Source organism: Staurois parvus, unplaced genomic scaffold (assembly GCF_062004578.1).
Source record: "Staurois parvus isolate SC_StPar_1 unplaced genomic scaffold, SC_StPar_1.0 ptg000432l, whole genome shotgun sequence".
Classification (NCBI taxonomy): domain Eukaryota; kingdom Metazoa; phylum Chordata; class Amphibia; order Anura; family Ranidae; genus Staurois; species Staurois parvus.
In genome coordinates, this window is record NW_028318228.1 from 7,073,577 (window position 1) to 7,090,340 (window position 16,764).

A 16,764-nucleotide genomic window follows, 5' to 3' on the forward strand; every position below is an offset into this window, starting at 1 on the left:
ATTTTAATAACGTTGTTAACTATAGCTGTGTAAAGTCACGTTAAAAACCTGAGTTTTTCAGCTGTTTTTATCAGCGTTGTGCTGCTTTTTCCGTGTTTGCTGTTTTTAACATTTGTAAGCGTGGTTTTTGCTTAAAAAAAGTCCAAAAACGCCAGTTTGCCGCATTTTACAGCGTTAAGTGTTTTTCCAGCTAAAAAAGTCCTCTAGAAACCCACCAGTTCTGTTTTTTTTTTCGAGTTAAAAAATGCCCCTGCCAAAAAACATTGATTACAGTCTGTGTGTGCATGGACACATAGGATAACATGCTGGGGAGTTTACTGGCTGAAAAAAAAGTCAAAAGCCAAAAACAGCCACTGTGAAAACGTCCAGTGTGCATGAGGACCGACTTTCATGTGACTTAAGTGCCATAGACTGCAATGTAAACTCTCAAAAGTCACATGAAAGTCGCATCAAAGCCAAAGTCAACAGCCAAGGTTTTGCCAAAGTTGCACTGTAAAGTCGCAGTGGAAATTGCACAACTTTGAAGTCACGCAAGCGTAAATGGAATATGTGGCTCATGCGCTACCTTAGAGTGAATAACTAAATGATCGTTGTAAAAATGAAATAATTGATGCAAAAAATAAATAATGGTGAAATGGATGCATGTATCTTTAAATGTCTGCAGCTGCTGCTAGCATCAAAATGTGTTTTCTTACTGATATAACCTCAGTAATAGTTCAGTGTGTGATGCTGTGCTGCTACCAATATATGACCGTGTATATATTGCTTATATTCATAAACATTATGTATATAAATTATCACTTGTGACATAAAATACCACACCAGAAGCATAAATCATATGTATAAAACAATAAATCAATAAAATATGGTGCTTTTGAATATAAATCAGTCCGTAAAGTCCACGCTGTAATGGTGATTATCCAACACCCAAATCATAAATATTGTGCTTGTCAACTTCACACAATAAAGTGCCACCTCTGTGCTCACAGAACTTTCACCTCCAGATTGATATCATATCACATGTATATGATAATCCATCTAAATTCCACAACACTTCAACCTCCTCCAGACCACTAGGGACTCTCCACTCCTTTCTCTTTCAAATCCAACATCAGGGGTATGGCAAAGGCTGTCATGGATTTATGTTGTCGCATTGACCTTGCCCATATGGGGGAGAGAGATAGTAATACGTCTCTTATGGTGCAGTATATTCAAAACTTGAAATTTTTTTAAAACAATATTGTACTTACAAATTAAAATTTATTAAAACCGCTTCAAATGCAGAGATCTGGTTTTGCTTCAGTATGACGTCACTTTCGGTCCGCGTATGCCTCTGCTCACTACCTACGCACTACATCACAGTCACGTGACTTCATCAGGGGAACCATCAGATTTATATTCATATGCACCATATTTTATTGGTTTTTACATATGATTTATGCTTTTGTTTTATTATTTTATTTGTCACAAGTGATAATTTATATGCATAATTTATATGAATATTAGCGATGTATACATGGTCACATATTGGTAGCAGCGCAGCATCACACACTGCACAATTACTGATGTGTGAATGGAGCCTTAATGTGTTAGTCACATACAGTTGTGCGCAAAAGTTTACATACCCTGGCAGAAATTGTGAAATTTTGGCATTGATATTGAAAATATGACTGATCATGCCAATAAATGCTCTTTTATTGAAGGATGATGATCATATGAAGCCATTTATTATCAAATAGTTGTTTAGCTCCTTTTTAAATAATAACAGAAATCACTCAAATGACCATGATCAAAAGTTTACATCCCTGGAATGTTTGGCCTGGGTACAGACACACAAGGTGACACACATGGGTTAAAATGCCAATCAGAGGTTAATGCCACACGTCTGTGGCTTTTTAAATTGCAATTCATGTCCGTGTATAAATAGTTAATGAGTTTGTTAGCCCTTACGTGGAAGCACTGACTAGGCTAGATACTGAGCCATGGGGATCAGAAAAGAACTGTCAAAAGTCCTGTGCAACAAGGTAACAGAACTTTTTATAAAGATGGAAAAGGACATAAAAAGATGTCCAAAGTCTTGAATATGCCAGTCATCACTTCCACTAAGGTAAAAAAAATTCAGGGACCTCTTGATACCAAGCCAAGGTATACCAAGAAAGATTGCAGCCACAACTGCCAGAAGAATTGTTTGGGATACAAAGGGAAACCCATAGGTAACAACAAGAAAAATACAGGCTGCTCTGGAAAAAGACAGTGTGGTTGTTTTGAAGGAGCACAATATGATGACACTTGAACAAAAATGACCTACATGTTCGAGGTGCCAGAAAGAAGCCTTTACTGCATCAATGACACAAGAAGGCCCGGTTAGACATGTCAAGGTGTTGTCAGGCATATTGTAACCGGGCTTTTTTGTGGCATTGGTGCAGTAAAGGCTTCTTTCTGGCACCTCGACCAAACAACTAATTTTTGTTTGTGTATCACCGTATTGTATTCCTTAAAAACAACCATCTTTTTCCAGAGCAGCCTGTATTGCTTTTGAGGTTGCCTGTGGGTTTTTCTTTGAATCCCAGACAATTCTTCTGTTAGTTACGGCTGCAATCTTTCTTGGTCCACCTGACCTTGGCTTGGTATCAAGAGATCCCCGAACTTTCCACTTCTTAATAGGTGATTTAACAGTACTGATTGGCATATTCAAGGCTTTGGACATCTTTTTATGTCCTTTTCCATCTTTATATACCGGTAGTTCCATTACCTTGTTACGCAGGACTTTTGACAGTTCTTTTCTGATCCCCATGGCTCAGTATCTAGCCCAGTCAGTGCTTCCACGTAAGAGCTAACAAACTCATTGACTATTTATACACTGACACTAATTGCAATTTAAAAAGCCACAGATGTGGGACATTAACCTCTAATTGGCATTTTAACCTGTGTGTCACATTGTGTGTCTGTACCCAGGCCAAACATTCCAGGGGATGTAAACGTTTGATCATGGCCATTTGGGTGATTTCTGTTATGATTTAAAAAGGAGCTAAACAACTATTTGATAATAAATGGCTTCATATGATCATCATCCTTCAATAAAAGATAATTTTTGGCATGATCAGTCATATTTTCAATATCAATGCCAAAATTTCACAATTTCTGCCAGGGTATGCAAACTTTTGAGCACAACTGTACATCTAAATCTGCTAGTCCATCTAACACTGTCCTGTCCCCAGACCGACAATACTGCTGTCCGAGGGTTGTTCCCCCATCCACCCTAATACAAGAAGCAACTGGTTGGATCGCCGTGTTAAAATAATAGAAAAAAGAAAACCAATGCAGACACCACATCTTGGTACACTGCAATATATTAAATTTTTTTATTTTTGTGTTGAATACCGCTTTAACCCTTTTGTTGCCACGTCAACAGCAGTGTGTGGGGTTTACACATACTCTCAGCTGCTGTAGTACTGTGTGGAAAATCTGACAAGCCGTCTTTTGTCTGCCAGGTAGAAGCAACTGTTACCATTCACCCTGGTAGCATGGGCCCTCCCCCTTGTTTCTTGGCCTCTGCTGTCCCACCCACGGGACCCAGGACTGTCATGACGGGTGCTGCTGAGTAGAAGGGAGGGTGGCGATTGAACATCTGTTTGCTCCTCTCCTCTGTCTAGTAAGAACCTAGAAGCAATGTGGATTGCATCGCTTATGGGTTTGCCTGTTACTTTCTCTGACCTCTGTAGCCGGCAAAGGAGCTAATTTAGCGCGAACTGTTGGGCAGCTGAGATGTTGGGGGTTACATATTACTGTGCATGCTGAAATGAGACCATTCATTCTAGGTCCAGTATTCCCAGTCAACTCTAAACCAGACAGCACTAAGTGCCCGACTGTGTTACGCACCCAGACTGTGTAATAGTCCTGTTGGGACCGGGGTCACAACACTTGGTAGCCTGGGTGGATATCCTTTCCAGGGTGTCTCCACTCGTTGCTGTCTCTGTTATCCTCACAGCAGTCTAAAGCAGCCTTTCTCAGCCAGGGTGCCTTGAGGTTTCTTCAGGGGTGCCTTGGCAATATGTCTACAAATTGCACAAAACCCAGTGAGTGGAACAAACCTGCCTTTTCCGACCTTCTAGCCTCCGACGTCCTGACAGTCAATGACATCATCAGTTGATAAGGAGGATGTCAGTTGCCTGCACAGCATCCTAGTTTGACCCTCCCCTGCCCCTCTCCATCAGTGCATATGTGCCTCCCACTTGTTAAGGTACCAAAAGTAATGGGACAGAATAATAATCATAAATCAAACTTTCACTTTTTAATACTTGGTTGCAAATCCTTTGCAGTCCAAATGCAAATAGCACACTTGAAATGAACTCTGGACCTTTTATCTGCTCATTGTAATTGGGATAATGAGGGAATAACACACACCTGGCCATGGAACAGCTGAGAAGCCAATTGTCTCATTACTTTTGGTCCCTTAACAAGTAGGAGGCACATATGCAAACTGTTGTAATTCCTACACCGTTCACCTGATTTGGATGTAAATACCCTCCAATTAAAGCTGACAGTCTGCAGTTAAAGCACATCTTGTTCTTTTCATTTCAAATCCATTGTGGTGTATAGAGCCAAAAATGTTAGAATTGTGTCGATGTCCCAATATTTATGGACCTGACTGTGTATACTTTAAACATCCTGATCTATTGTATTTTGGGTGTATTGTGTTTTGTGTGTCCTAAACTTTAGTGTCCTCTTTTGTTGAAATTTTGTGCTTGATAAATCATTAAACGCTAATTTTGTATGACATAATAAAATTGTCACTACCTCTTTTAATTCTCCAGGGTCTCTGCTTTCAGAAAATATATGTTTGGTGGGTTTAAATAATCTTCAGGCCCCCAAATTTTTTTTTTTTTTGTTAACATGCAAAAATGGATTCGGCCTCTCAAGAGTTTCAGTCCACAGCTGTTTCCTCATATACAGTCAGGTAGCTGTGTGGTTTTCATTTTTGCTTGCTGTCATGTTATCGTTGCTGTATTTCATCCATTTCAAAGTTATGCAGGTTTCCTACATACATCATTCTGCTTCGAATACGTGAAGTGTATGTGATTATGAAGAGACAAGAGCACAAAGAACATTTTTCAGTTTTTGTGAAAGCTCCACTAATCTCCTGACATTGCAGAGCAAGCCGTAGAGTTTCTCCGATTATTTCACAGATAGATGACACTATGCAATGTCATTATGTCTAAACACGACTAAATCTTTAATCCAATTAGAGTCACATTGGCAGAACTCTACAGCCAGCAACACTACACATTGCAAGATGTCAATGTGAAAGCAGAAGCTGCATGAACATGGCTGTGTCGCAGTAAAAAAAAAAAAAAAAAGACATTGCGAGCACATAATTGCCGAGCACAAAGCAATCTGTCTCTTTTAGGCCTCATGCACGTATTGATTTATGCTCAAAATATGCTGGGATTTTTCTGCCAGTCCATGCGTTTCTGCACGTATGATGTGGAGCATAAATGCATTTTAGAATATTAATGTATTCTGGCCATTGGAATACATTTATGCACATATGCATGCAAATTATGCTCATAAACTCCCCTCAGAATGAACCATTTTGGTGCTTATTTTCTTTTTCTGCCTGCAAATACATGTATGTGTGAATGGCCACATAGGCTAACCTAGAAGTGCATTTACAGGCTTACACCCCGGTCACATCAAGCCCGACTTTGAAATTGTGCAACATACAGTGAAGTTGCATGATTTCAAAGTCGGGGGACATGCCAATTTCAGGTGCGATTTGAAAGACATCTGACACAGATGTCTATGCAAATCGCACCAAAAGTAGTGCATGTACTACTTTAGAAATTGGTGCGGCTTCGACCAAATCTGAATCGCACCGATATAACCGCTGTTATTGCGGACAATAGAGTGTGACTTGGTATGCGATTTGCAAGTCACATGGCATGCAAATCGCATGCCAAGTCGCACCCAGTGTGACCGGAGTCTTAAATCCCAACATTGGCAAAAATAGTCTTTCCATGCAGTGGGCTGTGCCCAAATTGTATGGGTTCAAGTGATTCTAAATGTCCAGTTTTTTTTTCTTTTTAACATACTTGCCTGCTGTATGCAATGATTTTGCACAGAACAGCCCCAATCCTCTTCTTCTCGTGTCCCCCACTGGCACTTCTGGCTCCTCCCCCTGCTGAGTGTCCCAGAGCAAGCTTCTTGCTAAGGGGGCACTTGTGCGTGATTGCTCCCAAGCCACCCCTGTGTGTCCATAAGACACACAGAGCATGGCTCGGTCCTGAACCCCACTTCCTCCTCACTGTCTCCGATTTACAGCAGCAGGACCCAATGGCTTCTGCTTCTGTGTCTCAGCCAGTGGGGATGGAGAGACCCGGGAGAGCTGATGCTCTTGTGCACATCGCTGATACGGGCCCAGATGTAAGCCTTAGGGGGGCTGAGGAGAGAGCTGCACACTGGAGGTAAAATACCTTCTTCCTTTTTGAACTACTTTTAACTGCTCATTTTGTCCAGGGGAAAACAGAAAGCTAACACTCACCTGTACCTCTGTTTGACCAGCAAATGATGCTCCCCCACGGTCCAGCAGTGGACTGTTCCTAACATCCTCATGTCCAGAGCAGGTCTGTGGGAGTGATGACGTCAGGAGCAGTGCACTGCACAAGACCGCAGGGGGGCAGGAGCCGCAGGGACAGTTCTTGTGCTGGGAGGGTCGGAGGAATAGCTAAGTATAGCAACCTTCTCCAATCCCCTAAACAAAAACAGCCCCACTGCCAGGGAGTGCCTTTTTGCCTGAAGTTGGGTTAAAAAAAAAAAAAAGCAAGTGAACACCTGTAGAAGCAGAGTTTGTTTTTTTTGTTTTTTTAAAGCCCTGTGTGCATGAGCCTGTCATAGTGATTAGACAGATCTGTTTACTGTTTGGAGATGTCAATTCTCTGTAGGGTCCTTACTCATGGTACTGATATATGAGCGCCGGATCTTCATGGCAGAAAGTTACATGTAGTGCACATGTTTACACGTATACAGTATCTCACAGAAGTAAGTACACCCCTCACATTTTTGTAAATATTTTATTCTACCTTTTCATGTGACAACACTGAAGAAATGACACTTTGCTACAATGTGACGTAGTGTACAGCTTGTATAACATGTAAATTTGCTGTCCCCTCAAAATAACTCAACACATAGCCATTCATGTCTAAGCTGCTGGCAGGAAAAGTGAGTCCACCCCTAAGTGATAATGTCCAAATTGGGCCCAAAGTGTCAATATTTTTTTGTGTGGCCACCATTATTTTCCAGCACTGCCTTAACCCTCTTGGGCATGGAGGTCACCAGAGCTTCAGGTTGCCACTGGAGTCCTCTTCCACTCCTCCATGACGCATCACGGAGCTGGTGGATGCGCTTCTCCACCTTCCTTTTGAGGATGCCCCACAGATGCTCAATAGGGTTTAGGTCTGGAGACATGCTTGGCCAGTCCATCACCTTTACCCTCAGCTTCTTTAGCAAGGCAGTGGTGGTCTTGGAGGTGTGTTTGAGGTCGTTATCATGTTGGAATACTGCCCTGCGGCCCAGTCTCCGAAGGGATGGGATCATGCTCTGCTTCAGCATGTCACAGTACATGTTGGCATTCATGGTTCCCTCAATGAACTGTAGCTCCCCAGTGCCGGCAGCACTCATGCAGCCCCAGACCATGACACTCCCACCACCATGCTGGATTGTAAGCAAGACACACTTGTCTTTGTACTCCTCACCTGGTTGCCGCCACACATGCTTGACACCATCTGAACTGCTCTAACTGCTGATGGCAAACCGTATTTGGCAGCTTATATTTACTAAAATAATTGCATTTCCAAGTTCTGTGTACTGTGGGAGACAAGATATAGTGAATGCAGGGTCCGGGGAGACAAGATATAGTGAATGCAGGGTCCGGGGAGACCAGATATAGTGAATGCAGGGTCCGGGGAGACAAGATATAGTGAATGCAGGGTCCTGGGTTTAGTAACACTTTAATGCTTTCTCTGCATTAAGGTAAAAAACCTTCAGCATGCAGCTCCCTCCCAGCCCCTGCTTATACTTACCTGAACTCGATCTCGATCCAGCAAAGTGCATGAGCGCAACATCTCTCTCTTCACTGTCAATCAAAGCTAGTGAGTAGTGTGTGTCAATGGACACACAAGGCAGCTTGAGAGTGAGCATGCACAAGTGCCTCCCATAGCTAGCTGCTTGCTATGGGGGAACTTGGCAGGGGGGAGGAGCCAGGAATACCAGTGAGGGACCCCAGAAGAGGAGGCTCTAGGCTGCTCTGTGCAATTGCACAGAGCATATAAGTATAACATATTTGTTATTTTTTTGTTAAATAGATGTACAGTCACTTTACAATACTGACCCGTAATGTGGATTTTTTTTTCCTTTTTAACTGATCTAAACACTAATTTACTGATATTTACACTCCTATGTAAAAAGCAATGGGCTGTATTGAGATTAGTAAACAAACCAAAAAAAAAATCCGTTAGGGCTTGTTTACACCGCAGTGCTCACGTTCAGTGTGCAGTTTCACATGATGTGTTTGCGGTGAACCTGCAGTGTGTTTTGTGCAGAAGAATAAGAATAAATATATGAAACTGCATAAGGACTAGAAGTCAACCTTATCACCTCTAGCCTCAGTCCATTCAGAATGCTGCAGAAGTATTCAAAGGGCTAAATTTGAGTAATAAATAATAAATACACTTCCTGTCAGAGGAAAGAAGACTGTTATTTTTACACTTAATGGATGTTTATCGGCCAGTTTTGTTTATTCATTTTAGGTTTATACTGATGAGATTTATACATTTTATTTGTTCAATTCTGTTTTGCATTTTAAGTATTTAGCAAACAAAAATGACAAAGGATTCACAAAGCATTTGGATCACTAAAAGGCAGCAGCAACAGTGAAAGGAAATTACAGGGCCACCTGCTGGCTAGATAGAAGTACACAATTACATTTTATATTTACCCGAATAACAATAAAAATTGTAAAACTCTTTTTCCAGCCCTGAATTTAATAAAGATATGTACAAAATCACCATACATTGTAATGTTCCATAAAGTTATGTTTTCAACTACATTGCATTCTGTATGATTTATCAGAATATTACATTGGTTTGTTAATGTGCTATGTTCATGTTCCAGAAAGGTTCTAGAAAAGGAAAGAGGAACCGCTCACCATATTAAAAGCCTTAGAACAATGGATCACATCATCCAACAAATAGACTGCTCCTTCTGAAGTACAGACTCTTACCGCATTTCATTTGTTCAGGAATTTATTCTTCAGGTAGCCTAGGAGTTATCTCCTGACAAAGTGAAATGCGTTGGAGGTCTGTACATCCGTTGGAGGTCTGTACATCCGTTGGAGGTCTGTACATCCGTTGGAGGTCTGTACATCCGTTGGAGGTCTGTACCTCAGTTGGTGTAGTCTGTCTGTTGGATTATTCAATAAATTGTTTCTAAAGCTTTTAATTTGGTGAGTGGTTCCTATGTGCTCCTTTGGAGCCTGTGTGGAGACCGTGCTCGATCATAGGATCCACCTTCCTTTCATCTTTGGTAGCCCAGGGATCCCATCCATGCCTGCAGTAGAATATTTGCCTTTTTCTCACTGTGGTACATTGTTTATTAGTGATCAGTATGTCAGCGTTTAAGGGGTGCCTTTTGATTTGTTTACTGAATGGAAATAGGGAATGTCTGCCAATTTAATGAGAACTGGAAGATTGCTTAATTTATACCATGTAGGTTTAACCCTCATTGACTGTTATTTTATAAATGTTTTATTTCTTTTTTTTCTCTTTCAGCTCACGGCTGTTGTGAGATTGTTATTGTCTCGCTGTGTGTGTCCAGGAAAGGCTCAGTGATTGTGTTGGGAGAGGAGAGCTTTGAATTCATTCATGATGAAGCATATGATTCTGCTCAATTCCTAGCAGCCAATGCCACCAACCAGCAGGCCCTAAACTTTGCTCGGTTCCTGATCAGTGCACAGCCACATCCTGGAGATGTGACCATTCTGGATAAGAAGATCACGTTGGCTTTTAAACATCTTCAGTTGCCCAGTGGATGGAATGTTCTTGGAGAAATACCTTTGACAGGTAATGGTTTTCAATGCAAAATGAAACACTGGCACGTTGTCCTCATAGCAGTGCATTTTCTTTTACATGCTACAAGATTGAACTTGCAGTGCTTATAATATTTGATCAATGTTGTGTCCTTTTGATTTAAAGGGTTTTTCTAAGTCAGCCTACCGATACTGGTGATAGTGTGCAGTTGTAAGAAGGTCCACTTGTCTTCTTGCATTTCTAAAGCCAGCCATAGACGGTTCGAATCTTGGCTGGTTCAGCAGCGACTTCTCAAGATTCGAACCTTGTATGGGCAGGCTGAATGTACTCAGGCTGACAGATTGTTCAACCTGGGTACAACCAGCCTGTCGGATTTTACTTGCAGTTATTGCTTGCAGCTACTATAGCTGCTAGCATTAGTCACTGTGTTCTCCTGGTGGGGATGGCAGGCATGCAGCAGCTGGTGCTTGCCCCTGAATGCAGACAGTATGTGTTGAGGACTGTGGGCCCGGTGTTGTTTGCCTGTCAAAACACAGTTGTGGATGGATGCCGATGCCAAAACAAATAAATGTCTCATGCATGCAGTGCGTGTGCCAGCAGCTTCTGAACGAGGCCATGAAGCCAGGCAACTAGCATTTTATATGAGGATCAATGACCACTTTTCATTCCTTTTTTTTTTTTATACTCTGCACAGATTTGTTTCAAGAGAACAGAAGGGAATTCTCCCCTCTGATGACCGCTAAACCATTGGCAGGACAGGCACGGGTGCTTTTTCTTATGCACGTTATTTTATTACAAATGGTGTATTAGTGTTTGGATGGAGTTCACAACATCTGATCTAATGTATGCATTATAAAACAAAAAAATTATATATATATATATATATATATATATATATATATTTATATATATATATATATGATATATAGAGATATAGATATGTGTGTATATATCATTTTTTTTTTTTTTTTTTTTTTTTTTAGAGTATTGGTTTTTACTTTGTGTCCCCCCAGGCTTTGTGCAGGTAACAAGCTCATAGATTATATAAAGCCTGGAATGTGTCACCACATACCTACCGCATGCTACAATGTGATTTTACTCAAGCGTGTCAATTCCCACATACCATCGCTCAAGTCACATTGCTTACAGTGTTCACAGGGTCATAGGATGAATCTGGTGCTGTGTGAGCTGCGATGTGTTGTGGGAACTCATTGGTGGTGACTGCTGAGTCAGAGATCTGCAGGTTCCAGTGTCAGATCACGCCAGGTGTGAGCACAGGATTAAGGGGCCACCCTGATGGCTTGCTTCTTCATCGGTGGTGACAACTGCATTGTTGACTGATTGGCAGTAAGCAGCGGCTGCAGCTTATTGAGGTTCACACGTCCAGATTAAGGGGTGAGAAGATGTTCTATTATAGGAAGCAGATTTTAAAGAATATGAAAACTCAACATTTTATATTCCTGATATGTGCTTGCTGTACCATGTACTTGAATGAAAAAGTATGCGCTTTGTATTACTTCCTTTGTGCAATATCCCTGGTGTTCCTGCCAGTCCCTCTGCTTTCCTATTGAAAACTGACCACACTAGATATAAGAGCACAGCGTGGACCGTTCTCTGGCTGTGCTGGGAACTCAGCCTGCTCTCCTCCAACGATCACGCTTGTGCTGACACACCCCTCTCGCATATCCATTCACTGGGAAGACCAGTGTGCTGCTTTCTCTCCTCCCTCAACTCTCTGGGAAGCTGAGAACAGAGGGTTTGGGATCACTTTTTAAAAAGGGGAAAAAGGCATTTATAAAGGTTTTTTTTTTTTTTTTAAACTATACACAATTGTTTTACTTTTTCTATTTTAAACCGTATGGTTTGTTTTACAAGGGTTTACATATACTTTAACAGTAGCCATGTGAACATTTTGCAACATTTGTCCACAAAAAGTTAGTTGCATGCTACTTGTCCTTCAAAAAATTCCCCTTGGAGCTGTCATCAGAGCATCACTTGTGACAGCTACACTATCTCCCAGAAGTGAGTCCACCCCTCACATTTTTGTAAATATTTGATTCTATCATTTCATGTGACAACAGAGAAGAAATGACACTTTGCTACAATGTAAAGTAGTGAGTACAGTTTGTACAACAGTGTAAATTTGTTGTCCCCTTAAAATAACTCAGTTTAGACATTAATGGCTGTGTGTTGAGTTATTTTGAAGGGACAGCAAATTGACATGTTATACAAGCTGTACACTGACTACGTCACATTGTAGCAAAGTGTCATTTCCTCAGTGTTGTCACATGAAACGATATAATATATTTACAAAAATGTGAGGGGTGTACTCAGTTATGGGAGATATTATACATAAGAGAAAAGCAAAACCATTGACCTGGCATGTGAGTGGAAAAATCTCTTGTAATCAGTCAGTCGATCCTCTTGGCGGCTGCACAATCTGTAGGAGGGGTTTGTCGTCCTTTCTGCTGCTGACTTCCAGGTGAGGGGTGGAGACTAGGGTGCCGCAGCTGCAGGAGAAAAGCAAGGGCCACATGAAATGGTCTGGCAGCCAGATTGGGTCCGCAGGCCTTGCATTTGCTGTACAGCATAAAGCAGGGAGCTGAGTGTAATCTGAGACCCGAGTGGAGGCAATGGACACCCTCTCTCCCTTTACAATGTTATTAGGAAACATACACAGCTGGGGAAGTCAGTCACCTGCTGGGTGCTGGAGGAAGGGGGGGGGGGTGCTGTCTCCTGGAATTGCTTGGTGTCAGCATAGACTGTCAGAAATGATATACAGGTAGCAGAGAAATGAGACAAAAATCACACTAGATGGGTTGAGGCACGTACACACTATAGAAGGATATGCTTTGTTCACTTTACATTTCAGAGGTACACAACCACTTTAAATCTCTCATATCATCATGCTGTTAACAGGTGTGTTGTGAGCACCCAATATTCCCTTAAACTCCTATTCTTTTCTAAAAAACACACGCCTTCACCATCAGTTCAGTCATCCAGCAAACCACGGCTGTCATTGAGGCTTCCAGCTGAAACGATGTAAGGCCCACACTGGTGTTCAGTCTGGATCTGTCAGTTTTTAGATGGATCAAGACTGAACCACAATGTCTGTCTATGGACTGGTAGATGCCAATTGACGTTTGTCCATTTATGTTTGCTTACATCCGACTCCCATTTTTGTGTGCAGAAACAGATCTATGTCCGTTTTTAGGTAAGAAGCAAATTTTTGTTTTTTATACGTTTGTCAACCATGCCTAGATTCTTCAACAACTAATAAAACAAAATGACAAAGAAAAAAAAAAAACGGACATGTAAACTGAACTTAAGACAGATTTGTAAACTGGTGTAACCTGAATGGGTATCGCATTGTTTTATCATAGCAACAAGAGTGATTGAACTGATGATGGCTGTGTGAAAGGGCTCTAAGGCCCCACTGCATGGGGCTTCAGTGATTAGCTGTGGGTGGTGGCTGACAACTGCTGTGGCTGGATGGTGCATTTATAGGTCCGAATGCTTAGGGCAGTATGCTCCCAGGAATGAATGTCGGGAATGCAAGAAGTCTTCATTTTCGGCATTTGACCCTGGGTGCAGCAGCTATTGAACTCTCATAGTTTGACAGGCTGCTGGCAGTAAGGCTGGACAGGACTCCCCTGCCTTCTGCCCATGGCTAAACACCAAGACTCATGCAGCAGGCTATATGCTGGCTAGGTAAGAAACCACAAATAAATCCCAGATGGAACTTGAAAGCGGGAGGGATGGTGGGAACTTGCTTGATGGCTGTCTTCAATGAAGTAAATCACTCCATCCTTTAAACATTTTATCACTTGACAACCTCGCTATAACAGACAACTACAGCGCGGTCATCTAGTTCTGGCAGGGCATCCGTGGACATCCTCCCAGAACCCCGTCCCCGGCGTGCATCCGGCACACTCTGTGACAGCTGTGTGCTTTGGACACAGCTGATCACAGATCTTGGTAAATGGCCACTCACAGCAGACCTTTACCATGTGATCAGCTGTGCATAATCACAGCTCACACTCTGTGACAGCTGTGTGCTTTGGACACAGCTGATCACAGATCTTGGTAAATGGCCACTCAGAGCAGCCCTTTACCATGTGATCAGCTGTGTATTATCACAGCTGAACACATGTAAACAGACTTGCCCGGTTATCAGATTTTTCCTTTCCTCACGTGCTGTGTCTATGTGAGGAAAGGACAGCCGGTAACCAGAAAAGCTGTCAGAACATTGTTTACACTAATGATCAGTGCCCTGATTATCAGTGCAGTCCCATCAGTGCAGCCTTATCAGTGCACATCCCTGAAGAAGACAAATTACTTGTTTGCAAAATTTTATAACAAAAACGAAGGAAAAGTATTGTTTTTTGGAATGATCTTTGGGAGGGGCTTCTGTTACATCAGTGTAAGTCTGTGCACAGCCCTGATTGGTGCTGTGCCAGCCACATGACCGTTTCAGAAGTGAAATTCAAATTAAAATGAAATGTAAAAAAAAATGTTTCCCTGCTCCATGGTAATCTTTATTGAACATGAAATATGTTTTTTTTTTTGTGCATTAATATAGTGTAGGAGGAGTCAAAGTTCAGATGGTATCTGAATTCAAAGCTTTTTTTTTACTTTAGTGGTATGAGCAATTATATTTGATATAATTAATACAGATTTATATTAAAACTAAGCTTTTTGTGAGTTTCTTAGTGAATGTAATCAAGCAGCATAATATAGCCCATTCCCACCCCCATAGTGTTTAGCAATAGGAGGGGAGGGGAGTGTCATATAGGCCTGTGTATACACCCACTGGTGTGACTCTATATTCATGTCAGCTGCACAGATAGTAAACAGGAGAAAATTAAGAGCTTAGCAGGAAAATGAAACGTGAGCATGCTCAGTAGATGACAACAGCTGGTCTACACAATCTCAGCTTGCAATGTGGACACAGAGAAGATGGGAGGGACAGCTGAAGGCAGGATCAACCAGGTATATTTCACTCAACAAAAAACAAATGCTTTAATGCAGCCTTTCTCAAACTTTTCAACACCAAACCCTTGAAATAACTTTCTGGTCTTAGGGAACCCCCTGCTAAAAATTACTATATTTACAACTGATGACGCATTAGTGCGGTGCTTAGTGGGAAGAATGCTCCTTACGTTTGCAGTCATTGGGAATAATTGCCCTCTTATGGATGGGTAAAAAGATCAATGGTGTCAGTGGGAACTTATCTGAGAGGCAGAAATTGCTCATTGCTCAATGAATGGTAGTAAGCAAGATGTCACTTCTGACATCATTGCTTACTACTAGTGAAATCTGTGAATGATCACAGAGATCACATTTTACAAGGCTATTCACAACAGCCTTGTACCATGTGACAAGCTGTGACCAATCACACAGTAATTCTCAATGGCTGCAAGAATGCAGCCAGAGAGGTGGAGAAATGATTGCTTTTACAGCCTTTATGGACACTGTACTGCTAGGGTGACAGTATGTTAGCAAAAAACATATATAATAATATAAAAAAAATAAAATAAAAATGTAAAAAATAAATTTTGAAAAGTTATAATTTTTGGGTATGAACTAATTTGGGTTATATTTTTTTTTAACTAGAAAGATAACCAAATACATTTTGGCCAAGATTTATGAAGAAAGATTATTTATTTGCAAAATTTTAAAACTTTTTTTTCAAAATTTTGGGATTTTTTCTTTTATATAGAAAAAAAAATAAAAATCCCAGTGGTGAATAAATACCACCAAAAATAAAGTTTTATCTGTTTCAAAAAAATGCTAAAAAATTCATATGGGTGCAGTGTTGCATGACCGCGCAATTGTCATTCAAATTGGCATGGAGAGGAAGGGGGTAAAAGTGTCCGGACTTGAACTTGAAGTGGTTAAAGGATTATATAGCCACAACATACACTTTTCTTACTTTTATATTAAACATTTTAACCTCAGCATTTTACTTAAAAATTTCCTTTCATTTTGTGAGCGCTGCCAGATTGCTGGCCACTTCTTTCCACAACAAGGATTTCTGCATGCTTTACAGCTTCTCTGCTCTTTACTTTTAAAGTGTTTACTATTCCCAGGACCCTGTATTCACTATATTTGGTCTCCTCGGACCCTGCATTCAATATATCTGGTCTCCCACAGTACACAGAACATGGAAATGCAATTATTTTAGTAATTATAAACTGCTAAATACCTTTTCTCATCAGCAGTTAGAGCAGTCTTGTGACTTCTATCATTGTCCAGCTGAGCATTGGTTAATATTTGTAGGAGTTTTCTTTCTGCTCTAGGAGGATGCAGAACCCCCGACCTATGTCTGGACAGTGCTGATCACATGCACTCTCCCAAGAAAAAAAACCTCTAGCAATACACACTAAACTGAGCATGTGCAGATTGTCTCCACAAGATATGTCTTATCAGGAGATAAGAGGGGTGCACTGGGAGAAGGGGAGGATCAGGAGATAAGAGGGGTGCACTGGGAGAAGGGGAGGATAAGAGAAGACAGGATCAAACCGCATTTTTACACCATGCAGAGGATTACCCCTTAGGTTCCATAGTGAGTATAACAAGCATGCTTTACTGCATATACAGACTGATTTTACTGTTGTGGGCTTAGTGACACTTTAATGTCTAAGAAATGCATATTCCATGGTACCTTGCTGCAAGCAGT

At 41.2% G+C, this 16,764-nt stretch overlaps 1 protein-coding gene across 2 annotated transcripts in view; it reads left to right on the top strand.

Moving 5' to 3' along the window:
- AKAP13 (A-kinase anchoring protein 13) overlaps positions 1–16,764 on the top strand; it is a 425,147-nt gene that overhangs the window by 166,041 nt on the left and 242,342 nt on the right. For both annotated transcript variants that reach the window (XM_089687654.1, XM_089687655.1), the window contains exon 4: positions 9,825–10,115. In XM_089687654.1, the coding sequence (XP_089543780.1) occupies positions 9,825–10,115 (291 nt within the window). The remainder of the gene's footprint in view (positions 1–9,824; positions 10,116–16,764) is intronic.